The 27778-nt window shown below is 40.5% G+C and overlaps 2 protein-coding genes across 2 annotated transcripts in view; one reads left to right on the top strand and one right to left on the bottom strand.

Moving 5' to 3' along the window:
* fkbp1b (FKBP prolyl isomerase 1B) overlaps nucleotides 1–27047 on the top strand; it is a 39147-nt gene extending 12100 nt beyond the window's left edge. Inside the window, exons 3-5 of the mRNA XM_059981825.1 lie at nucleotides 18253–18365; nucleotides 18807–18965; nucleotides 26557–27047. Of these exons, the coding sequence (XP_059837808.1) occupies nucleotides 18253–18365; nucleotides 18807–18935 (242 nt within the window). The 3' untranslated portion in view covers nucleotides 18936–18965; nucleotides 26557–27047. The remainder of the gene's footprint in view (nucleotides 1–18252; nucleotides 18366–18806; nucleotides 18966–26556) is intronic.
* The window catches only part of wdcp (WD repeat and coiled coil containing), a 142157-nt gene that overhangs the window by 104597 nt on the left and 9782 nt on the right, over nucleotides 1–27778 (bottom strand). The gene's annotated exons all lie outside the window — the stretch shown is intronic.

The following is a 27778-nucleotide window of genomic DNA, read 5'->3' on the forward strand; positions in this document are numbered from 1 at the left end:
AGCTGGATTTCAAGAGGGGGAATTTCTAGAGTGCCTACAAATTGGCTTTTTAGAGCAGCTCGTGATTGAGCCCACTAGGGGATCAGCTGTTCTGGATTGGGTGTTGTGCAATGAACCACAATTGATTAGAGAGCTTGATGTAAAAGAATCTTTAGGGGAAAATGATCATAATATGATCAAATTCACCCTGAAATTTGAGAAGTCAAAATCAGATATATCAGTATTACACTGGAACAAAGGGAATAACAGGCAAGAGGGAGGAGTTGGCCAGAATGAATTAGAAAAGATAAATAAGTACAAACAAGCTGGATGAACTCAGCAGGTCAGGCAGCATCCGTTGAAATGGGCAGTCAGCGTTTCAGGCCGAGACCCTTCGTCAGGACTAAAGGAGGAGGGGGCAGGGGCCCTATAAAGAAGGTGGGGGGAGGGTGGAAGGTGCCAGGTGAAAAACCAATCAGAGGAAAGATCAAGGGGTGGGGAGGGGAAGCAGGGAGGGAGGGGATAGGTAGGAGAGCTGAAGAAGGAATGTAAGGGGAAAGCACTATGGATAGTAGAAGAAGGCAGAATCATGAGAGAGGTGATAGGCAGCTAGAAGAGGAGACAGAGTAAAAGTGGGATGGGGGAAGGGAGAGGGAGGGAATTACCAGAAGTTGGAGAATTTGATGTTCATACCAAGGGGCTGGAGACTACCCATATGGTATATGAGGTGTTGCTCCTCCATCCCCAGTTTGGCCTCATCATGGCAGTAGAGGAGGCCATGTATAGACCTATCCGAATGGGAATGTGAAGCAGAGTTGAAGTGGGTGGCAACCGGGAGATCCTGTCTGTTGTGGCGGACGGAGCGGAGGTGCTTTATAAAGCGATTCCCCCAATCTGCACCAGGTCTTGCCAATGTAGAAGAGGGAGCACCGGATGCAATAGATTACCTCAACAGACTCACAGGTGAAGTGTTGCCTCACCTGGAAGGTCTGTTTGGGGCCCTGAATGGTGGTAAGAGAGGAGGTGTAGGGACAGGTGTAGCACTTACACTTGCAGGGATAAGTCCCAGGAGGGTGATCTGTGGGGTGGGGAAACGTGTGGACCAGGCAGTTGCAGAGGGAACGATCCCTGCGAAAAGCAGAGAGGGGTAGAGAGGGAAAGATGTCCTTCATGGAGGGGTCCTGTTGAAGATGGCGGAAGTTGCGGAGGATAATATGCTGGATCCAGAGGCTGGTGGGGTGATAGGTGAGGACAAGTGGAACACGATCCCTGTTGTGGTGACGGGAGGACGGGGTGAGGGCCGAAGTGTGGGAAATGGAGGCGATGCGGGTGAGGGCATCATTGATGACGGCAGAAGGGAAACCATGATTCTTAAAGAAAAAGGATATTTGGAATGTCCTGGAACAGAAAGCCTCATCCTTGGAGCAGATGCAGCAGAGATGGAGGAACTGGGAATAGGGAATAGCATTTTTACATTTGGCAGGGTGGGAAGAGGTATAATCAAGGTAGTTATGGGAGTCAGTAGGTTTATAGAAGATGTCAGTGGATAGTCTATCCAGAGATAGAGATCGAGAAAGGGGAGAGAAGTGTCCTAGATGGACCAAGTGAATTTGAGGGCTGGGTGAAAGTTAGAGGCAAAGTCAATGAAATTGATGAACTGAGCATGGGCGCAGGAAGCAGCACCACTGTAGTCGTCAATGTATTGAAGGAAAAGTTGGGCAGCAGTACCAGTATAGATTTGGAGCAAAGACTGTTCCACATAACCCACAAAGAGGCTGGAGGAGCAACACCTCTTATACCGTCTGGGTAGTCTCCAGCCCCTTGGTATGAACATCGAATTCTCCAACTTCCGGTAATTCCCTCCCTCTCCCTTCCCCCATCCCACTTTCAGTCTGCCTCCTCTTCTAGCTGCCTATCACCTCTCTCATGTTTCTGCCTTCTTCTACTACTCATAGTGCTTTGCCCTTACATTCCTTCTTCACCTCTCCAGCCTATCCCCTCCCTGCTTCCCCTCCCTACCCCTTGATCTTTCCTCTGATTGGTTTTTCACCTGGCACATTCCACCCTCCCCCCAGCTTCTTTATAGGGCCCCTGCCCCCTCCTCCTTTAGTCCTGACGAAGGGTCTTGGCCCGAAATGTTGACTGCTCATTTCAACGGATGCTGCCTGACCTGCTGAGTTCATCCAGCTTGTTTGTACGTGTTTATTTGACCATAGCATCTGCAGTGTACTTTGTGTTTAATTAGAAAAGATCACTGGCAGGGAATGCGGCAGAGCAGCAATGGCTGGAATTTCTGGAAGCAATTTGAAAGGCACAGGGTATATACATCCTAAAGAGGCAGAAGTATTCTAAAGGCAAGATGACACAACCATGGTCAACATGAAAACTAATGAGCGGCCATATAATAGAGAAAAATTAGTGGGAAGTTAGGGGATTGGGATGCTTTTAAATACTGTACTAACAGAAGTCAACTACAAAAAGACATTAAGAAGGTAAAGATGGAATGCAAAGTTAATCTAGCCAATAATATTAAAGGTGCCAAATGTTTCTATAGCTACATAAAGTGTAAAAGAGAGACGTGACTGGGTATCGGATCACAGGAAATTGATGCTGGAGAGGTAGTAATGGGGGACAAGGAAACAGCGGACAAACTGAATAAGTATTTTGCATCAGTCTTCACTGTGGAAGACACTAGCACTATGATGGAAGTTCCAAGTGTCAGGGCTCATGAAGTGTGTGATGTTTCCATTACTAAGGAGAAGGTTCTTGGGAAACTGCAAGGTCTGAAGGTAGATAAGTCACCTTTGTCAGATGGTGTACACCTAAGGGTTCTGAAAGAGGTGGCTGAAGAGGTTGTGGAGGCATTGGTAAAGATCTTTAAAGAATCACTAGGATGGTTCTGGGAGACTGGAAAATTACAAATATCACTCCACTTTTCAAGAAGGGAGAGAATCAGAAGAAAGAAAACTATAGGCCAGTTAGTCTGACCTCAGTGGTTGGGAAGATGTTGGAATCAATTGTTAGGCATGTAGTTTCAGAGTACTTGGAGGCACATGATTAAAAAAAGGCCTTAGTCAGCATGGTTTCCTCAAGGGAAATTCTTGCCTGAGAAATCTGTTGGAATTCTTTGAAGAAATAACAAGCAGGACACATAAAGGAGATTCGGTTGATGTTGTGTAGTTGGATTTTCAGACTGTCTTTGACAAAGTGCCACAGATAAGGCTGTTCAACAAGCTACAAGCCCCATGGTATTACAGGGAAGATTCTCGAATGGATAAAGCAGTGGCTGATGGGTAGGGTTAAAAAGAAGGAATAAAGGAAGCCTTTTCTGGTTGGCTGCAGGTGACTAGTGGTGTTCCACAGGTGGCCGTATTGGGACTGATTCTTGGTGTATTACATGTCGATGTTTTGGATGATGGAATTAATAGCTTTGTTGCAAAGTTTGCAGATGAAATTGCTGGGGCCTGAGGAGAGATTTAAAACACCGATAGCCACAGCAGATGTACCAGAGCATTGGAGGATAGCCTATGTTGTTCCACTGTTTTTAAAGAAGTCTCTCAACAGAAACCAGGAAATTATAGGCTGGTGAGTCTGATGTCAGTTGTGGGAAAGTTATTGGAAGGTATTCTAAGGGACCGGATAAACAACTATTTGGATAGACATGAACTGATTAAGGCAAGTCAGCATGGTTTCATGAGTGGTAGGTCATATCTAACAATGAAATTACCTTGAAAGTGGATGAAGGCAAGGCAGTGGATGTTGTGTACATAGACTTTGGTAAGCCATTTTACAAGGTACTACATGGGAGGCTTGTCAAGAAGATTCAGTCGCTCGGCATTCAGGATGAGGTAGTAAACTGGATTAGAAACTGGCTTTGTGAGAGAAGCCAAAGTGTGGGTTGCTTGTCTGACTGGAGGCCTGTGACTAGTGGTGTGCTGCAGGGATTGGTGCTGGGTCCTTTGTTGTTTGTCATCTATATCAATGATCTGGATAATAATGTGGTTAACTGATCAGCAAATTTATGGATAACACCAAGATTGGGGGTGTAGTGGACAGTGAGAAAGGCGATCATAGCTTGCAGAGGGATCTGCATCAGCTGGAAAAATGGGCTGAAAAATAGCAGATGGAATTTAATACAGTCAAGTATGAGGTTTTGCACTTAAGTGGAATCAACCAGGGTAGGTGTTACACAGTGAACAGTAGGGCTCTGAGGAGTGTGGTAGAACAAAGGGATCTGGGAATACAGGTCCATAATTCATTGAAAGTGGTGTCACAGGCAGATAAGTAAGTAAAGAAAGCTGTTGGCACATTGGCCTTCATAAATCAATGTGTTGATTACAGAAGACGGTTAAAATTGTATGACGCATTGGTGAGGCCAAATCTGGAGTATTGTGACCAAATACGAACACCTGCCTACAGGAAAGATGTAAACAAAATTGAAAGAGTGCAGAGAAAATTTACAAGGCTGTTGCTGGGTCTGGAGGACCTGAGTTATAAGGAAAGATTGAATAGGTTAGGACTGTATTGTTTAGAACATTGAAGGCTAAGAGGGGATTTGATAGAGGTATACAAAATTGAGGGGTCGAGACAGGGTAAATACAGGTAGGCTTTTCCCACTGAGATTGTTTGGGGTTACAATCAGAGGTCATGGGTTAAAAGTGAAAGGTGAGAAGTTTAAGGGGAACATGAGAAGAAACTTCTTCACTCAGAGGGTTGTGAGAGTATGGAATGAGCTGCCAGCACAGTTGGTGTATGTGAGCTCGATTTCAATGTTTTAGAGAAGTTTGGATAGGTACATGGATAATAGAGATATGGAAGGCTATGGTCCAGGTTCAGGTCGATGGGAATAGGGCAGTTTAAATGGTTTTAACATGGACTAGATGGGCCGAAGTGCCTGTTTCTATACTGCTCTATGACTCTATGTCAATATGAAGGTAAGTGGAGGGGCAGATAATTTTGAGGAAGTAGAGAGGCTACAGAAGGACTTGAGTTAGGAGAATGGTCAAAGAATTGGCAGATGAATACTGTGTCGGGAAGTATATGGTCATGCACTTTGGTTGAAGAAATGAAAAGGTTGACTATTTTCTAAATGGAGAGAAAATACAAAAATCTAAGGCACAAAGAGACTTGTGCAGGGTTCCCTAAAGGTTAATTTCCATGTTGAGTCTACGGTGAGGAAGGCAAATGCAATGTTACCATTCATTTCAAGAGGATTAGAATATAAAAGCAAGGATGAAATATTGAGATTTTACTAAGCACTGGTGAGGCCTCACTTGGAGTATTGTGAGCAGTTTTAGGCTCCTTATCTTAGTGTTATATTAATGTGTTGAAACTAGAGAGGGTTCAAAGGAGCTTCACAAAAATTATTCCAGGATGTATAGGCTGTCGTATGAAGAGTATCTGATGGCTCTGGGCCTATATTCACTGGAATTAAGAAGAGCAAGGGGTAACCTCATTGAAACCTATTGACTGGTGAAAGGCCATGATAGGGTGGATGTGGAGAGAATGGTGGGAGAGTGTAAGACCAGAGGACTTAGAGGGGTATCCTTTTAGAACAGAGATGAAGAGGAATTTCTTTAGCCAGAGAGTGGTGAGTCTGTAGAATTCTTTGCAACAAGCATTTGTGGAGTCCTAGTCTTTGTGTAAATTTAAGGCAGTGGTTGATAGATTCTTAATTGGTCAGGGCATGAAGGAATGCAGGGGTGAAGGCCCTCCTGATTGGGGCTGAGAGGAAAAATGGATCAGCCATGATAAAATGGCAGAGCGGACTCAATGGGCCAAATGGCCTAATTCTGCAACTATATCTTATGGTCTTATGATTATTCGGTAAGTTATTTTGCCCTATTTAGTAAATACACATAATTATTAGGGAACCAAAACAAATAAGCTTTGGTGTCATATATTTTGTATGTTTTTGCTTGGGAATCATTAGCACTTCGGTCAAATTCAGGAGTTGTCAAACCCAATAGATATTTTAAGAAGTTCAATTATGCAAAGTACTCTCCCAAACTGTGAGCAAAATTAAATTAATTTTGAATTATGTATTTTTTTCAAATATAGCCATTTTAAAATGTTCCATTCCTAATATTTACTCTAGAACTTGAGGATTGATTGTTGGCCATTAAAATTCATCATTATTTAAAATTCCACTTTCGTTGATGTCTTTTTCAATTTTACTTGAATTTACTGTGCATAAATGTAAACTTCCCATCCTTAAAAACTTTAGTGTTCGGCACAATTAGCTAATAGCAAGTCATCACGTGGACAGAATTTTTAGTGTCTACCTACTATATATAATCAGATTTTTCTGTAGTATTTGCATGTAAATAATATTAATGCTATTTAAATTGTCATTCTTTGACAAAATTACTTAACTATATCTTGTGTCACACAATAAATAAATCGTCATTGATTTCTTGCACAATAAGATGTGTAAAGGATATACTGGGTATTTTAAGAAGTAACATCATGTAATCACACTCTGCTGCTTCTTTGTATGCCATTTCAGATTTTTAGCTGGACAGTAGGAATGTTGATTTGTTGAGAAATATTTATTTGTTACTTAAACCGGAAGGAGGTAGTAAATCAATAAAGGTTGATACCTGTGACATTTCCCTAACTTCATATTTAAAAAAATATTGTGCTCTCACATCTGGCTAGCAGACCACCATTAAGTTGGAGAGCAAATTTTTGTTGCTTGATGAGTAATACTGTAGTGGATGAAGATTTTGTACATCATAATCTAGAATTTCTGCATCCTGCATGTATTCTCCAGAGGAAGGATCAACTGAGGATCATAATGAAGTGGAGAACAGATAGTAGGCTTCCTCTTTTTCGATAAACCACAATGTTACAACCATTGGGAAAACATCAACAAACTGGATCTCTTTTTGTCTTGAACAGAGAAAACTGAGAAATGACTGAAGAGGTCTTTTTTGAAAGAAAAGTGAAGGTTGGCAATTGAGTATTCACTGAGAATACTTCCATTTCTTGTTCTATGCAAAAGAAGATGCTGTGTTAAGTGAATGAGCAACCAGCTACAGAAGAACAGTTTGCTGTTACATGAGCAATGTGTAATTTTTTTTCTTTATTTTTTTCTTAAATGGTCTGTTCAAAATTTAGTAGCTAAAAGCTTATTAATTGTTTATAAAGGTAATTACAAGGACCAATTATGTGTGTTTCTGAGGTAAATTCTAAAGCCAAATATATGTCAGTTTCAAATTAAAGTTCCCCTTCAGCAACCTTGAAGGAATTACATTATGGAAAGAATCAGAATTCATTTTTGTTCTGAATTGATTTCTTTGAGTCAAAATTGAAGGGTGAGTAAGAAGCTAAGGGGATGAAAAGCTATTTTCTGAAGAGCATCATGAAATTGCTGGAATAGATAACAAGCATAATCAATGGAATAAAATTGCAAAAAATGTTTAAGTAAAAAAAAGTACTGGTGGTTTCCTGCTGAGAAAGAGATTAAGAATTTAAGAATTATGCAACCCAGAGTTTGAAGCAACAGCCTAAAATGATATCTGCTCAAATAATCACGATTGATATATGCACATACTGAAGGATAAAGTCGTAGGATGACATCGCAGAGAAATGATTTGTCTGTGTCAACTCGAATAAAAGCTTATCTATCGGTCTCAGTGCCTTTTCCTTTTCTTCAGAGTCTTATAACTGTACTTAACCAATTTATTTGAAAGTTATTTTTGGATTTGCTGCTCCATTCTTTAGGGTTGACTGTAACATGTTGTATGAACAATATTTCCTCTTCTGGAACTTTTTTCCTTTTGATATTAGAAGACCCTGTTGCAGTTCTTATTTAGTTAAATTATTTTATTTTGTATCATAGTTAATACTGAATGGAAATGGGCTCTTCAGTGCTTTAAAAGTAGCGACCATTTTGAAACGTATCAAACTCTTCCCCATAATCTCATGAACACCCGCTTTTCCCCAATCTCAAAATGGTGGGATTTATATACATACTACAATGGAATGAGGACAACATGCCAACTTGCAGACTGCACTGGCGGTCAGGATTGAGCCTAGTTCACTATCTGTGAGGAGGCAGCTCTGCGAACTGCAACAATGTACCAATAAATATCTACCATTTCCCTAAATAGTTAAGGTTAATTAAGTCTTGCATATTAATTTTTTTCATATAATGATGGTAATGAGTAGTTTATTTTAAATAAAAGTTGATGTGCCATTGACCAAACGCAGTGCAAAACAAAACTTGCATAATATTTATATTAACTAAAAGATACCAGGAACTCCTCTCAGGATTGAATCTGTGTTCCTACCAATGTCCAGCTGCACAAAAGTGTTAACATTGATACTCATTTTGTAAGTTCTATTTCTTCACCCCTCAATCAGAGAAGGCTAACCATTCCACAGAGCTGCTTTAAATTATTATTATTATTATTATTATCCAACTATTTAATTCTGGCTAAGTTCACAGAAGCAGATTTTCCAGATATCACACAGTGCACATGGAGTTGTATTGCAGATGATATAAATGTAAAGCAATTTAATTAGAGCGGTATTGGTTTTAAGTATATTTTGACAGACAAAGAAAATAGATCACGTTTTCAATCATCTGAATGCTTAAGATATCGTTCATTAACAGGTTTGAGGTAGAACTGTACAACTCCAAGTGAATATTGTTTTCTCATGAGCTTATAAGAACGTGCTTATAAAGAAATGAGCTTATTTTAATAACATTGGCTCTGTGCAGGAAAAGAATATAAAATCAATCAAGTTAAAGTGTAAAGGTATACTTTATTTCATGTTTACCCATCAGGCACAGAAGAAGAGAAGAGCTAAACTAGGGAAAATCATAAATGCATTGTCTTTCAAGATATTAGCTTAGCTTGATGGATGCCGTTTGACTCTCCAGTATGGGATATAATTCCTCTCTCTAGGCACTGAAAGTCCCTCTGTTCTTTTTGTGTTATCTTTGCTTTTATTAAACTTCACGGATATCCTTGTAGTGAAGACTAAAACTTTTCAAGCAATCATGATTTGAATTTTCAAGATTCAACTTTTTTTTGATTGGTTGTTTTCTGTTGCCTATTTATTTTCATTTGTTTGTCGGTTAACTGCCCTAATGGGCTGAAAACGTAGAAGCTTCAGAAGTCTTCTAACCAGGTAAGCACCTGATTAGGAATTGAAGTTTCTGTGTTTTTTCTCCATTACTAGATGCATTAAAATAAAATAAGTAATTTATTTCTAATTTACATTTTATTGCATCATCACTTGATTAAACAGTGAGTGGCATATTTGCAAATTACAAAATTGATAGTATAAATGAGTTCACTGTCCTACAGAAATGAAAATGATTTGGAACAGGACATTGCTAAGTCTCCTAGGCAAATTCATGGGTGGATGGATAGAAATAAGCAGATCTCCACAGATTGGTCTCCAGTTGCACACAAACCTGGAGAATGAAATGCTTCTGTGTTTGATTTGGGACACCTTAAATGTGTGTTTATGTAGTAATTTGGGGAGTTTATATAATGGAGTTTTGGTCAGGTTCCTCTGAGGAATTATTTAGTTTGATGTATCTTTGACTCAGACCCATTGTTATTCTTCATTTTTTAGTTGATACAAAAGCTGGATTATCTGTGTGTACTCACAATATTTTTTTTGCTTCTGGCTATTGCAAAAGCCAAATTTGAAAGAATGTCAAAACTGTTGGTCCTTGTTACATTTACCGTGTCTTGCAACGCCCTTCTTCAAAAATATAACACACTAGAGAGTGCATGAAAACTCAATTCTATAGCTTATGTATGACCTCAATAATTTTACTATATTAATATTATATAAAGGAGCTCTGGTATGGGATTTTATGTGAAAGAAATTCCATAACATTTTGGTTTATGCATGTACTGCTATCTCTGGCCATTGTTGTTGGATATTGATAATCTTTGGTTAAGGATTTTTGGGGGAATTTTTGTCCTGTTTATTTATTCTATTGAAAAGACAAGAACCTATGGTTGGTAAATTGTTATTCATAATGTGTTAATTTTTGTCTGCTTACTCAGCAAGTTGGGCAGCATCTATGAAGGCAAAAGGGTAGCCAGTGTTCGCAGACACGACCTTGCATCAGAAATGAGAGGGTAAAGGAAGTCACCTGGAGTATAAAAAGAGGAAGGGGTAAGATAGAATGACAGGTGGAGGGATATGGGGCAGGGGAAAGGGAAGTTGAACCTTGGGAAAGGAAATCAAGATACATGGGTATGTGGGTGATGGACACTGAGAACCACATGAGGGGTTATGACAGGGTTAATGAGTCTTGGTGGGGGGCAGGGGTGGCAGTGGGAGTGGGAAACGGGAGAATCTGTGAGGAATAATGGCACTGGGAAAAGAATACCGGGATAGGATAACTTGAAGTTGGAAAAAATGATCATGCCAATGGGCTGTAAGTTATTGAGTTGGAATATAAGTTGTATTCTTTTAGTGCTTTGCCTCACCATGGAGTGGAGAAAGCTGAGGACAGATAAAGTGGTCTGGGAAGGGAAGTCATTTCAAAAGTGAACACAACCTACTTTCTCACTTTTGGATGTATTTTATGATAAAATATTGTGGAAGACAAATGTAAATCATTGTCACTGTAATACTACTAATATAATGTGAAATTTTTAATGGTGCTGAATGAAGTCTTCAAATCTTGTACTGGCAGTCATCACGATAGATTATACAGGAATGAACACAATTAGAACAAATACAGGCAAAGCCATCATAATTTTGCTGTACTGAAACAGTGATTATGCAGGTTTGTGCAAGAACTGAACGGTTAAAGGGATGCAGTTATTCTTGATTCAGCTTCAGATTTCTGTACTCCTACTGGAAACTAGCTACGATAATGTGGTATGGCCCAGATAGTGGTGATCTTCACCTTTGTTGTCTAACTTTTGAATAATTGATGTTTAATTTGTTTTTTTCCCCCTCTGGATGCTGTGTATTTAATGCTATGTACATGTGCTGTGGCTGCAAGTACGTTTTTCCGTTTCCACTGTGCTTACACGTCCCTGTGCATATGACAACAGACTCAACTTTTGACATTGATTTGATTCCGGGCTAACCAAGCATTATTCAGGCTCACAATCAGAATCTTCATTCATATGCTGGAACCCTCAGGCGTGCTGTCTGACACTCGTATGTCTTTACTGCTTGCCTGCTGTCTAGGAATAAGGAGCTTATTTGGATAGCGAGCATCAATTTGTTTGGCATTTGTGTTGGAAACAGGTGAATGTGGTTGGGTGAGGGCCAGTTTGATATGTACCTAGCAAAATTTGTGTATATTTGATTACTTTTATTTTTTTTTAGTGAAGCTTCTTTTCCCCAAAAATAAACAAATCTTCACCAGGATTTTTCAGAACATTGGCAATATCAGTTTTTATACTGATATTGCTATGATTATGTTGAATAGTAAAGCAGCTGGAAGGGTTGGTTGAATGGTCTAATCCTACCATTACCTTCTGTGCCTCTATGTCTATCTGGACAGTAGGGTGGAGCATGTACTCTCTGGTTTTTATCAGCACTTCTCAGGTTACATACATTGAACTCACCAGTTACCTGCTATTAAAATAATTTGTAAAACTAATTGATTTCGGGCCATATGTATTTTGTGTATATATAAGGACCCCATGCACCCCTCATACAATCTCTTCTCCCTCCTCCTGTCTGGGAAAAGGCTCCAAAGCATTTGGGCTCTCATGACCAGACTATATAACAGTTTCTTCCCCCCAAGCTATCAGACTCCTCAATACCCGAAGCCTGGACTGACACCTTGCCCTACTGTCCTGTTTATTATTTATTGTAATGCCTGCACTGTTTTTGTGCACTTTATGCAGTCCTGTGTAGGTCTGTAGTCTAGTATAGCTTTCTCTTTTTTTATTACATAGTTCAGTCTAGTTTTTTGTACTGTGTCATTTAAACCATGGTCCTGAAAAACGACGTCTCATTTTTACTATTCACTGTACCAGCAGTTATGGTCGAAATGACAATAAAAGTTGACTTGACTTGTATTGTGGAAGATACATGTCATTCTTTTCGATGTTACCATTTCAGTGATGTGTTAAATAAACTTTTCAACATTATTACCAAATGATTTAGTCTATACAAAGTTATTACTAATGAATTTACTTTCACTGGTAAAATTTTGCATCCTCTTCACGAAGTCATCTATAATTATTTTAAATCAAGCAACATAGGTGACAACAGGGCTTTTGCTTCCAGATAAGTTCCATGCCTTCGGTGCTTGCTTTGAACAGCAAAATGTGGAGGAACCATCACTAACTCCTACAACCTCCAACAGTCCTGTGATTTCAGTCTTTGAGACTGATGTACAAGCAGCCTTCAGGAGGGTAAACCCAAGGAAAGTATCCAGCCCAGATGGGATACGTGCCTAAATACAAAAGATCTGGGCTGATCAACTGGCTTGAGTGTTCACTGAGACCTTTAACCCCTAACTTCTGTAGGCTGAGGTACCCACCTGCTTCAAGTAGGTTTCAATTATACCAGTGCTGAAGAAGAATGTGGTAACCTGCCTCAATGACTATCTTCCAGTAGGGCTTGCATCCACAGTGATAGTATTTTGAGAGGTTAAAGATGAAACATTGCAGCTCCTGCCTGAGAAGCAACCTGGAACTGCTCCAATTTGCCTCCTGGGGCGGCAGTTGCACAGCTGATACCATCTCATTGGCCCTTCACTCAGCCCTAGCACATCTGGACAGTAAAGGTACATACATCAGGATGTTCTTTAGCAACTACAGCTTGGTATTCAATACTATCATCCCCTCAAAACTAATCAATAAGCTTCAAGACCTTGGCGTCAATATCTCCTTGTGCAATTGGGTCCTTGATTCCCTCACTTGCAGACTCCAGTCAGCTCAGATTGGTAACAACATCTCCCCCACAATCTCGATCAGCACAGGTTCCCCACAAGGCTTTGTGTTTGGCCCCTTGCTCTTATGCACTTATGACTTATGATTTATCACTTTGCACTTATGACTGTGAGGCTAAGCACAGCTCCAATGCCATATTTAAGTTTGCTGACAACACCACTGTTGTAGGCTGATGAATCAGAATATAGCAGGGACATTGAAAATTTGGCTGAGTGGCGTCATGACAACAAACGTCAGCAAGACCAAGGAGCTGATTATTAACTGCAGAAGCAGCAAATCAAAGATCCCTGAGCCAGTCATCACTGGCGGAACAGAGCTGGAGAGGGTCAGCACTTTTAAATTCCTCAGTGTTGTCATTTCAGAGGACCTGTCCTCAGCCCAGTTCGTAAGTGCAATTACAAAGAAAGGGTGGAGGCACCTCTACTTAGGAGTTTGCGTAGTTTCAGCATGACACCTAAAACTTTGACAAACTTCTATAGATGTGTAGTGGAGAGTATACTGACTGGCTGTATGACAGCCTGGTACAGAAATACCGTGCCAATGCTCTTGAATGGAAAATCCTACAAAAAGTAGTGGATGTGGCCCCATCTATCATGGTTAAAGCCCTGCCCACCATTGAGCACATCTACACAAAGTGCTGTAGCAGGAAAGCAACATCCACCATCAGTGACACTCCACCCAGGTCATGCTCTCTTCTCACTACTACCATCAGGAAGAAGATACAAGAACCTCAGGACTCAGTCCATCATGTTCAGGAACAGTTATTACCCCTCAACCATCAGGCTCTCTAACTTCACTTGCTCCATATTGTGATGTTCACAGAAGCTATAGAGTCACTTTCAGGGACTCTTAATCTCAAATTCTTGATATTGTTTGTTTGTTTGTTTATTTATTATTATTATTATTATTATTTCTTTCCTTTTGTATTTGCAGTTTATTGTCTTTTTCACATGATTGAACTCCCAAGCTGATCCAATCTTTCATTGATTCAATTATAGTTATTCTATTATGAATTTATTGAGTATGCCCACAAGAAAATGAATCTCAAGGTTGTATGTGGTGACATACTTCAATAATAAATTTTCTGTGAATTTTGGAATTAATTTTGAATTAGTGCATACATAGAACTAATAATTGTTTTCCCTTTGGGCAAAAAGGGGGGGTGAGGGAAGGAATTATTTTTAATTAAATAATTTGAATATTTGATGCAGCTTACTAGCATTGTTCATGAATGAGACTTCAAATATTCTTGACTTATGCCATGATGTCAGGATCATTGAGAACAATAGTTTTATTTTTGTCCTGACTTCTGAGACTTTTCTGTAAAGAAAGAAAAATCAATTCAAACATGAAAACTCCCAGTCTCTGTTCTAGCTAAATTAAAATGTTCAGTCTCTTTAGTTACAAATATTTAACATATTTTGAACATTTTATTTTGTGGATTGGTTTACTTTTCAGTAAATTTGTCATCTTGTCCCATTTAGCTAACTTAGTGTACCATAGCATGTGGGCCTGCCTTCCCTACACACTTTCACAAGTGAAAGACCAACCTTGTATACCAATGAATGACATGAGGTTTCAACTCACCCCATACATATGATGTATATCCTTGATTCTGATTAAACTCTCATCCTATTTCATGGAAGAATATAGGATGATATTAAACTAGATTTATGGGGGGGGAGGGGCAAGGAAGTCTTGAAATCCTGGCAGAACCTAAGTTATAGACAATAGGTGCAGAAGTAGACCATTCAGCCCCTCGAGTCTGCACCGCCATTCTGAGATCATGGCTGATCATTCACTATCAATACCCAGTCCCTGCCTTGTCCCCATATCCCTTGATTCCCCTATCCATCAGATATCTATCTAGCTCCTTCTTGAAAGCATCCAGAGAATTGGCCTCCACCGTCTTCCGAGGCAGTGCATTCCACACCTCCACAACTCTCTGGGAGAAGAAGTTCTTCCTCAACTCTGTTTTAAATAACTGACCTCTTATTCTCAATCCATGCCCTCTGGTACTGGACTCTCCCAACATCTGGAACATATTTCCTGCCTCAATCCTATCAAATCCTTTAATTATCTTAAACGTTTCAATCAGATCCCCTCTCAATCTCCTCAATTCCAGCGTGTACAAGCCCAATCTCTCCAATCTCTCTGCGTAAGACAGCCCTGCCATCCCAGGAATCAACCTAGTGAATCTACGCTGCACTTCCTCAAATGCCAGAATGTCCTTCCTTAAACCTGGAGACCAAAACTGTACACAATATTCCAGTTGTGGTCTCACCAGGGCCCTGTACAAATGCAAAAGGACATCCTTGCTCTTGTACTCAATTCCCCTTGTAACAAAGGCCAACATTCCATTTGCCCTCTTCACTGCCTGTTGCACTTGCTCATTCACCTTCATTGACTGGTGAACTAGGACTCCTAGGTCTCTTTGCATTTCTCCCTTACCTAACTCGACACCATTCAGACAATACTCTGCCCTCTTGTTCCTGCTTCCAAAGTGGATAACTTCACATTCATTCACATTGAATGACATCTGCCAAGTATCTGCCCACTCACCCTGCCTATCCAAGTCTCCTATCGTCCTCTTCGCATGTCACACTGCCACCCAGTTTAGTATCGTCAGCAAACTTGCTGATATAGTTTTCAATGCCCTCATCTAAATCGTTGACATAAATCGTAAAGAGCTGTGGTCCCAATACAGAGCCCTGTGGTACCCCACTATTCACCTCCAGCCAGTCCGAGAAACACCCATTCACTGCTACCCTTTGCTTTCTATCTGCCAACCAGTTTTCTATCCATGTTGAAACCCTGCCCCCAATGCCATGAGCTCTGATTTTACTCACCAATCTCCTATGTGGCACCTTATCGAATGCCTTCTGAAAATCTAGGTATACAACATCCACTGGCTTACCCTCGTCCAACATCCTTGTTACACCCTCAAAAAACTCCAACAGATTAGTCAAGCATGGTTTGCCCTTGGTAAATCCATGCTGACTCGGCCTAATCCTATTTCTGCCATCAAGATGTGCCACTATTTCGTCCTTAATAATGGACTCAAGCATCTTCCCCACGACTGACGTTAGGCTAACAGGGCGATAGTTCTCCGTTTTCTCCTTCCCTCCCTTCTTGAAAAGTGGGATAACATTAGCCACTCTCCAATCTTCAGGAACTGATCCTGAATCTAAGGAACATTGGAAAATGATTACCAATGCATCCGCAATTTCCTGAGCCACCTCTTTTAGAACCCTCAGATGCAGACCATCTGGACCCGGGGATTTATTAGCCTTCAGTCCTACCAGTCTACTCATCACAGTTTCTTTCCTGATGTCAATCTGTCTCAGTTCCTCTGATATCTTATGACCCTGGCCCATCCATACATCTGGGAGATTGCTTGTGTCCTCCCTGGTGAAGACAGATCTAATGTACGCATTAAATTCTGTTGCCATTTCCCTGTTTCCCATAACAATTTCTCCCAATTCATTCTTTAAGGGGCCAACATTGTTTTTAACTATCTTCTTTCTCTTCACATAGCTAAAAAAGCTTTTGCTATCCCCTTTTATATTCCTGGCTAGACTGAGCTCATACCTGATTTTTTCTCTCCGTATTGCTTTTTTAGTTAAGATCTGCTGTTCCTTAAAACTTTCCCAATCATCTGTATTCCCACTCATCTTAGCCCTGTCATACTTCTTTTTCTTTAATGCTATACAATCTCTGACTTCCTTTGTCAACCACTGTGGCCCCTTCCCCCTCTTTGAATCCTTCCTTCTCATTGGAATGAACTGCTTTTGCATCTTTTGTATTATGCCCAAGAATATCTGCCACTGCTGATCCACTGTCTTTCCTGCCAGGGCATCCGCCCATTTAACTTTGGCCAGCTCTTCCCTCATGGCTCCGTAGTCTCCTTTATTTAATTGCAACACTGACACCTCTGATCTGCCCTTATCCCTCTCAAATTGTAGATAAAAACTTATCATGTTATGATCACTACTTCCTAATGGCTCCTTTACTTCAAGATCACTTATCAATTCCTGTTCATTACACATCACCAAGTCCAAAATAGCCTCGTTCCTGGTTGGCTCAAGCACAAGCTGTTCCAAAAATACATCCCTTAGACACTCCACAAACTCCCTATCCTGGGGTCCAGCACCTACCTGATTCTCCCAGTTCACCTGCATCTTGAAATCTCCCATAACGACTGCATTACCTTTAACACATGCCAATGTTAACTCCCTAATCAACTTGTACCCAATATCCTCGCTACTGTTTGGGGGCCTGTACACAACACCCATTAGGGTCTTTTTACCCTTACTGTTCATCAGCTCAATCCACACAGACTCTACTTCCCCTGTTCCCAAGTCACCTCTTGCTAAGGACTGAATCTCATTCCTCACCAACAGGGCCACCCCACCCCCTCTCCCCATATTTCTGTCTCTACGATAGCACGTATACCCTGGTACACTCAATTCCCAGGCCTGATCCCCTTGCAGCCATGTCTCCGTTATCCCAACAATATCGTAGTTCCCCATTTTCATCTGAGCTTCAAGCTCATCTGTCTTATTTCTGACACTACGCGCATTCAAGTATAGAATTCTTAGCCCGTTCCTCCTCTCTTTGCTTAAAACACTGTCTACTGTACCTAACCCAGCTCCTTGAACTTCTATCGGGCTAATTGCACACTGAATTTTGATGACCTTCTCAAGATCACCCAAACCTTCCACACATTTAACCCCATGCTCCTTCTGACCAACCCTCTGGATCTGGATCCCTGCCCCCTGCACATCTAGTTTAAACCCCCCCGAGCAGCACTGGCAAACACTCCTGCAAGAATGTTAGTACCCCTCCGGTTCAGATGTAGACCGTCCCTTCAAAACAGATCCCAATGTCCCTGGAACAAAGACCAATTATCCAAAAACCTGAACCCTTCCTTCCTGCACCATGCTCTCAGCCTCGTATTAATGTGCATAATCATTCTATTCTTCGCCTCACTCACACGTGGCACAGGTAGCAATCCCGAGATTGTCACCCTGGAGGTCCTGCCTTTCAGCTTCACTCCTAACTCCCTGAACTCTCTAAGCAGGACCCCCTCACTCACCTTACCTACATCGTTGGTCCCTACATGGACCACTACAAGTTATGCAAGTGTATGAAATGAAATAGCCTTAAACAGTACAATAAACCGTGATATATTAGCCTTTCGTGTAAACCATGCTGATAAAGAGATGCCACGTCCAATATTTTGCCAACAGCAATGGTACAGCGTTTCCTGATCATTTTAATGCATTTAAGGATATTAGGCTTTAATCATTTTTACACGCACTTATGGCTGTCATGATTTCTAAGAAGGGTTATGTGGTATTTCCAGGAATGCTCCAGAATGGCAAGAAGTTTGACTCTTCTCGAGACAGAAACAAGCCTTTCAAGTTCAAAATTGGCAAACAGGAAGTGATTAAAGGCTGGGAAGAAGGCATGGCACAGGTATTTTTGGATGAACATAATTTCAGAATTATCTTACTATAAAGGCTGTACAGTAAATATTTTATGGATATTTGGAGTCTTAAGATCATATTAAATACTTAACGTGTCTCTTACTTATTCATTAAAACATTTAAAGATGCATATTTCATCTTAAAGTTGCATCAACACCAAATGTATTTTGGTTTAACTATGTGGGCTGAAAAATCACTAATCAAAGAGCTGAGCTTTGAGGCCAGAACAGTTTAAATGAAATCCAACTTGATTTAGTCTTCAAAAGAGGATGCTGAAGGCATGATGAAATGGAAGAGAGAGTTTGCCAATGACAAAATAAGAGCATCAGATAAGAACTTTTTTCTACTATGGAAGTTGCATATTTTACCACATAGGAATAGGGTGTAAGCTGAGGAATTCCACTAATAATCAAAATTGTTTCAATAACAGATGAGCTTGGGGCAAAGGGCAAAACTGACCTGTACCCCTGACATGGCATATGGTGAAACAGGACATCCTGGAGTCATCCCAGGCAATGCCACACTTATCTTTGATGTAGAGCTGCTGAAGTTGGAGTGACAAAGTCCTTAATTGATATTTAATTACAAGGTATGTAATGGTATTAGATTTTTTCATGTAAAATTCAGTGTTGAGTTTGATCTAAAACTTTTAAAGCGCTTCCTTATTGCATGTCCAAGTCACTTTAAACATTTGTCCGAACATTTGTCTGAGAAACAGTAGGATCATTGTTTAAAAAGTACAGCTTTACATAAAGTTCTGGAAATTATTTACAGAGGCTCGATAACTGCTTGGGCAGAGTCTATATTTTGTAATGGTAATATAATGGGCATAACACTTTGGAACGATGAAGGGGCCAGGAAATGCAATTTCATCTGAACCTTCAATCAAACCAAGATAATTTGGAGAGCAGGATGATGATCAACACCACCATTCGTGTGATTGATTAATTTAGGATGAAGGTTCGGTGGCTTGATATTCTATTTCATATATGGAATTTAGTGATTATACTTATGCATACTAGAGTCATAGAGCAATAGAGCATGGATACAAGCCCTAAAGCCCAATTAGTCCATGCCACACGTGGTCCTGACCGACCATGGTCCCAATCCAGGTCGTCCTAATCTCCTGTGTTTAGCCATATCCCTCTAAGTCCTGCCCCTCCATGTACTGCTTAGATGATACTATTATACCTGGCTCAACCACTTGCTGTGCCAACGTACACCTCAGTTCAGTTTTGATTCTTTTCCTCTTGCCATAAATTTATGCTCCCTCGTTTTGTACTCTTGTACCCAGGGGAAAAGGCTGTTACCATCCACACCATATATGCCTCTCATAATTTTAAACTCTTCTGTAAGTTCGCCCTTCATTCTCCTGTACTCCAAGAATAAAGACCTAATCTCCCTATAACTTGACATACTAGCCCTGACAACACCTTGTAAATCTGTACACTTTCCAGTTTAACCACATCTCTCCTACAATGTACTTATGTGAATAATACAGTGATATGAGAAATTTTGTGAACCCTGTAGAATTTCCTCTATTTCTGCATAAATATGACCTAGAATATGATCAGATCTTCGACAGGGCCAGAGGTCATTCAGAAGGCATTCGATAAGGTGCCACATAGGAGATTGGTGAGTAAAATCAGAGCTCATGGCATTGGGGGCAGGGTTTCAACATGGATAGAAAACTGGTTGGCAGATAGAAAGCAAAGGGTAGCAGTGAATGGGTGTTTCTCGGACTGGCTGGAGGTGAATAGTGGGGTACCACAGGGCTCTGTATTGGGACCACAGCTCTTTACGATTTATGTCAACGATTTAGATGAGGGCATTGAAAACTATATCAGCAAGTTTGCTGACGATACTAAACTGGGTGGCAGTGTGACATGCGAAGAGGACGATAGGAGACTTGGATAGGCAGGGTGAGTGGGCAGATACTTGGCAGATGTCATTCAATGTGAATGAATGTGAAGTTATCCACTTTGGAAGCAGGAACAAGAGGGCAGAGTATTGTCTGAATGGTGTCGAGTTAGGTAAGGGAGAAATGCAAAGAGACCTAGGAGTCCTAGTTCACCAGTCAATGAAGGTGAATGAGCAAGTGCAACAGGCAGTGAAGAGGGCAAATGGAATGTTGGCCTTTGTTACAAGGGGAATTGAATACAAGAGCAAGGATGTTCTTTTGCATTTGTACAGGGCCCTGGTGAGACCACACCTGGAATATTGTGTACAATTTTGGTCTCCAGGTTTAAGGAAGGACATTCTGGCAATTGAGGAAGTGCAGCGTAGATTCACTAGGTTGATTCCTGGGATGGCAGGGCTGTCTTACGCAGAGAGATTGGAGAGATTGGGCTTGTACACGCTGGAATTGAGGAGATTGAGAGGGGATCTGATTGAAACGTTTAAGATAATTAAAGGATTTGATAGGATTGAGGCAGGAAATATGTTCCAGATGTTGGGAGAGTCCAGTACCAGAGGGCATGGATTGAGAATAAGAGGTCAGTTATTTAAAACAGAGTTGAGGAAGAGCTTCTTCTCCCAGAGAGTTGTGGAGGTGTGGAATGCACTGCCTCAGAAGACGGTGGAGGCCAATTCTCTGGATGCTTTCAAGAAGGAGCTGGATAGATATCTGATGGATAGGGGAATCAAGGGATATGGGGACAAGGCAGGGACTGGGTATTGATACTGAATGATCAGCCATGATCTCAGAATGGCGGTGCAGACTCGAGGGGCCGAATGGTCTACTTCTGCACCTATTGTCTATTGTCCTCAAGCTAGATAAAGAGAACCCAGTTGAATAAATAACACAAAAAATTATACTTGTTCATTCTTTAGTAAGAGAAATGATCCACTATTACATGTATTTTATTAATCAGTTTATCGTAAAGGGACCCTTAGGAGGCAGTGATCATAATATGATTGAATTCATTCTGTAAATTGAGAAGGAGAAGCATAAGTCACGTCTATCAGTATTGCAAAGGAATAAAGGGAATTACGGAGGCATGAGAGAGGAGCTTGCACAGGTGGGTTGGTGGGGGATACTGGCGGGAATGATGGCCAGATAAGGTCCTATGGTGTTACAGGAAATAGACTGGCATAGACTGAGATAGAACATAGACGACTGAAGTTTTTGGGAATAGTTACCCCCCCCCCCCCCATTCCTGATGAAGGGATCGGCCCGAAACGTTGGCTACTCTTTTCTCACAGAATCTGCCTGACCTGCTGAGTTCTTCCAGTGTTATGTACGTATTCTTTGATCCACAGCATCTGCAGTTATATTTTTGTGTTTTGGGAATAGTTCACAAGGCGCAGGATAGATATGTCCCATGGAAGAAATAGTTCTCAAATGGCAGGGCTATGCAAACGTGGCTAAGAAGGGAAGTTGAGGACTGCATAAAAGCCAAGTTGGATAAGTCATCGGGACCGGATGAGATGTACCGCAGGCTACTGTGGGAGACGAGGGAGGAGATTGCTGAGCCTCTGGCAATGATCTTTGTGGGACGGGAGAGGTTCCAGAGGATTGGAAGGTTGCAGATGTTGTTCCTTTATTCAAGAAAGGGAGTAGATATAGCCTAAGAAATTATAGACCAGTGAGTGTTACCTCAGTGGTTGGTAAGTTGATGGAGAAGATCCTGAGAGGCAGGATTTATGAACATCTGGAGAGGTATAATATGATTAGGAGTAGTCAGCATGGCTTTGTCAAGGGCAGGTCGTGCCTTACGAGCCTGATTTGAATTTTTTGAGGATGTGACTAAACACATTGATGAAGGAAGAGCAGTAGATGTAGTGTATATGGATTTCAGCAAGGCATTTGATAAGGTACCCTATGCAAGGCTTGTTGAGAAAGTAAAGAGGCATGAGCTCCAAGGGGATATTGCTTTGTGGATCCAGAACTGGCTTGCTCACAGAAGGCAAAGAGTGGTTGTAGGTGGGTCATATTCTGCTTGAAGGTTGGTAACTGGTGGTGTGCCTCAGGGATCTGTTCTGGGACCCCTTCTCTTCGTGAATTTTATAAATTACCTGGATGAGGAAGTAAAGGGATGGGTTAGTAAATTTGCAGATGGCACAAAGTTTGGGGATGCTGTGAATAGTGTGGAGGGTTGTCAGAGGTTACAGCAGGACATCGATAGGATGCAAAACTGGGCTGAGATATGGCAGTTCAAAACCAGATAAGTGTGAGGTGGTTCGTTTTGGTAGGTCAATTATGATGGCAGAATATAGTATTAATGGTAAAACTCTTGGCAGTGTAAAGGATCAGAGAGATCTTGGGGTCGGAGTCAATAGGATGCTCAAAACAGCTGCGTGGGTTGACTCTGTGATTAAAAAGGCATATGATGTATTGGCCTTCATTAATCGTGGAATTCAATTTAGGTGCTGAGAGGTAATGTTGCAGCTATATAGGACCCTGGTCAGACCGCACTTGGAGTACTGTGCTCATTTCTGGTTGCTTCACTACAGGAAGGATGTGGAAGCCATAGAAAGGGTGTAGAGGAGATTTACAAGGATGTTGCCTGGATTGAGGAGTGTGCCTTATGAGAATCGGTTGAGTGAACTCGGCCTTTTCTCCTTGGAGCGATGGAGGAAGAGAGGTGACCTGATAGATGTGTATAAGATGTTGAGAGGAATTGATCGTGTGAATCATCAGAGGCTTTTTCCCAGGGCTGAAGTGGTTGCCACAAGAGGTCACAGATTTAAGGTGCTGGGGAGTAGGTACAGAGATGTCAGGGGTCGATTTTTTACTCCGAGAGGAGTGAGTGCATGGAATGGGCTCCCAGCAACAATGGTGGAGGCGGATGCGATAGGGTCTTTTAAGAGACTCTTGGATAGGTGCATGGAGCTTAGTAAAACAGAGGGCTATAGGTAAGCCTAGTAATTTCTAAGGTAGGGACATGTTCAGCACAACTTTGTGGGCCAAAGGGCCTGTATTGTGCTGTAGGTTTCCTATGTTTTCTATGTTCTGTTTTCTAAAAAAAAATGCTTCCTTGCCTCTGTTCTAAAAGGTCGCCCTACAATTTTGAGGCAGTGGCCTATAGTTCTGAATGCCCCCATCATAGGAAACATTCTCTCCATCCTATCTAGTCCTTTCAACATTCAGTAAGTTTCAATGAGATCCCCACACATTCTTCTAAATTCCAGTGAGCACAGGCCCAAAACTGTCAAACGCTCCTCATATGCTAACCCTTTCATTCCCGTGAACCACCTCAGGACTCTAAAACTGTTGTCAATAGAGTCTTGGAAAGACTCAGCATTATCTCCTTGTTCCTTTTCTGGCAGGCTGCCAGTGACTAGTGGTGTTCCCCATAGGTCAATATTGGGACCACTACTTATCACATTGTTTGTCAATGAGTTAGATAGTGGAATTGATGGCTTTGTGGCAAGGTTTGCAGATGACACGAAGATGGGTGGAGGGGTAGGTAGTGCTGAGGAAGCAATTCGATTGCTGTAAAACTTACGACAGATTGTAAGAATGGGTAAAAAAGTGGCAGATGGAATACAGTGTTGGGAAAGGTATGATAATGCATTTTGGTAAAGGGAATAATAGTCCTGGCTATTATCTAAATGGGGCAAAAATTCAAAATGTCAGAGGTGAAAAGGGACTTAGGAGTTAATGAAGGTTAATTCGTAGGTTGAGTCAGTGTTAAAGAAGGCAAATGCAATATTGGAATTTATTTCAAGGAGAATTTAAAAATAAGGAGATAATGCTGAAGCTTTATAGGACACTTGTCAAGCTGCACTTGGAGTATTGTCAACAGTTTTGGGCCCCTTATCTCAGAAAGGATGTATTGTCATTGGAGAGGGTCCAGAGGAAGTTAATGATGACGATTCCAGGAACGAAGGGGTTAACATATGAGCATTTGGCAGCTTTAGACCTGTACTCACTGGAATTTAGAAGAATGCTTGGGGATCTCATTGAAACCTATCGAACGTTGAAAGGACCAAATAAGGTGGGTCTGGAGAGGATGTTTCCTCTGGTGGGGGTATCCAGAACTAGAGGACACAGTCTCAATATTGAGGGGTGACCTTTTAGGACAGTAGTAATCAAGGTTTTTTTTTAGCCAAAGAGTGGAATGCTCTGCCATAGGCTTCAGTGGATGCCAAGTCCATGGGTATACTCAAAACCGACGTTGATAAATTCTTGGTTATTCGGGGCATCAAGGGGTATGGTAAGAGGGCAATTGTATGGGGTTGAATGGGATCTGGGATCAGCCATGATGAAATAGTGGAATGGGCTCAATGGCCTAATTCTGCGCCTATGTCTTATGGTCTTTTGTATTTGTTGGAAAAAGTATGTGAATCTCTGGGGTAATGCCTTCTACAAAAGCTATTCGCAGTCTCATGTTCCAATCAATGAGATGAGATTGGAGGTATGTGTTGTTGTGGAAGTGCCCTTCCTATAAAAAAATCTGCCAGATTACTGACAGAGCCTGTTCTACTCAAGAAAGATCTGATAATGTGCACCATGCCTCAATCAAAACAACTTTCAGAGCAATTTAGAAGTAGAATTGTAAAGATGCCTGAAGCTAGAAAAGGCTACAAAAGCATTTCTAACGACCTGAGTGTTCATCAGTCAGTATTCATCATATTGGTCTACAGGGTTCATCATCAGTCAATTGTAGTCAATTTGTAAGATAAATTGTCTACAAATGGAGGAATTTCCGTACTGTTGGATACTCCCTAGGAAGGGGCATCCTGCAAAGATCACACCAAGAGTACATGTGCGATGCTGAAGGAGGTGAAAAAGAACCCAAGGGTAACAGCAAAAGACCTGCAAAAATCTCTAGAACTTGCTGAAATCTGTTTGTGTCCACTACATAAAAAACAAACACCTAACACAAAATGACACCAGGGAGGAAACCGCCGTTCTCCAAAAAAAATATTGCTGCATGTCTCAAGTTTGCAACAGAATGATTTAAAAAGAAAATTTGTGTTTTGGAATGGTTAAGTCAGAATCCAGACCTTATCCTATTGAATTACTGTAGAAGGACAAAGCAAACAGTTCACTTAAGGGAGCCCACCAATATCCCATAGTTGACCTGACGAAGGGTCTCGGCCCGAAACGTCGACAGTGCTTCTTCTTATAGATGCTGCCTGGCCTGCTGTGTTCCACCAGCATTTTGTGTGTGTTGTTTGAATTTCCAGCATCTGCAGATTTCCTCATGTTTGCTCCCATAGTTGAAGCAGTTTTGTATGGAAAAATGGCCTAAAATTCCTCCAATGTGCACGACTGATCAGTTACCTGAAATATTTGGTTGCAGTAATTGCTGTACAAGGGGCTCATACCAATTACTGAAAGCAAAGGTTCACATACATTTTCCAATAAATATGTGTAATATTGGATAATTTTAATCACTAAATAAATGAACAAGTATAATGTATTTTGTGTTTTATTAGGTTCTCTTTATCTAGTTTTAGGACTTGCATGATGATTTGATCATATTTTAGCTCACATTATGTAGAAATAGAAAAAATTCTAAAGGGTTCACAAATGTTCTAGCACCACTGTTCACCACTAAATGCACAGCTGCTCTCCATTCTAATTACAAAAATGTTATTTTTGGCACATTTGTAATGGTACCTGTCAACTAGTATGGTAATAGTACATTAAAACAAATTGGTACTTGTTGACCAATATGAATAGTATTCTTTCATATTAGTTTCCTCATATATTTATTCATTTAACCATAATGAGCATATTTGGTGAACCCAAAAATGTACATCTGGACCTCAAAACTAAAAGGAATGTTAAAATTCATCTGCAGTTCATCTGGTATTCTACTTGAGTATATTCTTTCCTTGGTGTGCTTTTCATTGTGCATCATTGCAAAATTAAACTGATTACTATTCCACTTTCCTTATACAATCAAGTGACTGTGGGCTTTATTAAAGAACAGTCGGCATATTCCAAGAAAGCTTCTTAAGAGTTGCAGGTTTTGAAAAATGGGTATATGGTTACATTTTTACCAGTACAGGCACAAGACATAAGATATGGCCTCCTCCATCCACCTGCATGATTGATCAATACCTATAAAATTGTTAAAAGTTATAAAATTGTTTTCTGATTGTAGTAAAAAATATTGCTATTATGATGGTAGATTACTTGTAACTACATTTATATACTTATAACTATATAAGTAAAGATTGACTTGAATTTAAATAGTAACTTTACTTTTCTCTTTTTGAAGGGATGACATGGGGATTCTGGGTTTCAGCACTGTGGAATAGATCTTCGGCGGCGCAAGAAGCCAGTTAGAAGAATTTTATGATATTGATTAAAAAGATCCCATCCTATCAACCTACTTACATCCCGTTTGTTTTCCTCTCGATATTTGGAATTGTTAGTTTTGACTGCCAGTGTTGTTCATTTGTAGATCCTGTGTTTATGAGATTATTCTTTCAATTTTTATTGATTTCTGTAATGTTTAATTGCATGAAATATAAGATAACTTTGAATAATTCCAAATTATTTGACAAACTTGACTGGGGTCTAACCTAATTTTTGAATAGCAAAGACCTTAAAAACGGGCCTGCTAAGATTTTATGGAACTAAAGTAAATGGGCATTCATAGGAAACTACAGGACCTGTATTACCAGTCTTACTCTGAAGCAAGAACTTGTGTAAAACTTAATTGCTTGTTTAAATAAAAAAAAGTGATGTTCACCTTTAAAAAATATAGTCCAGGTAAATGAATTGTGTGGTTTTTTTTGGGGGGGGGGGGAATCATTATCGTTAATGTTTGTGATCATAAATTTTGATAATACTCCTTGAGCTATAAGCTTAGAAATGAAACATGCCAGCACATCTAGAGCAAAACAAAAATGTCATATTGCAATGAGATCTTACAAAATATTTGTAAGGTTAAGTAATCGTATGTGTTTATAAGAACTTGGCCATTTTAAATCAGAGGGACGGACATTATTGTTTATAATAACAACAGAAATGCTGGACACAGTCAGCAAGAAAGGCATTTTCTTTTTCTGCTTATTTCAGATTTCCAACATATAATTTTCCAGCATTTAGTTTTCATAATCGTGCTTCTGTTGAAATCAGTTTTCTCTGTTCTCAAATAGGCTGTTGAATGGAAAGCCAAGTGATAATGACATTTCATGCAATGCAGAATCTGAGAATGCAGAAAATGACTTGCATCAACACATGCTCTGATGTAATCTGCTTAAACATACTTCCAGACACCATAGCAAACCTAGCTTCAACCTTCCTGACCTAAGGAACTAGCATGGAAACAAAACGAAGCAGAAAAGATTGCAAGAACTATAAATTTAAAACGTGTTTTTTTTAAGCTACAAACACTCAGCAGGCCAGGAAGCATCCATGAAGAGAGAATGCGATTTACCATTTCAGATCAACATCTTTCCTCAGGACTGCAAAAGCTAGAGATAAAACAACTT

This window comes from Hypanus sabinus, chromosome 10 (assembly GCF_030144855.1).
Source record: "Hypanus sabinus isolate sHypSab1 chromosome 10, sHypSab1.hap1, whole genome shotgun sequence".
Taxonomy (NCBI): Eukaryota; Metazoa; Chordata; class Chondrichthyes; order Myliobatiformes; family Dasyatidae; genus Hypanus; species Hypanus sabinus.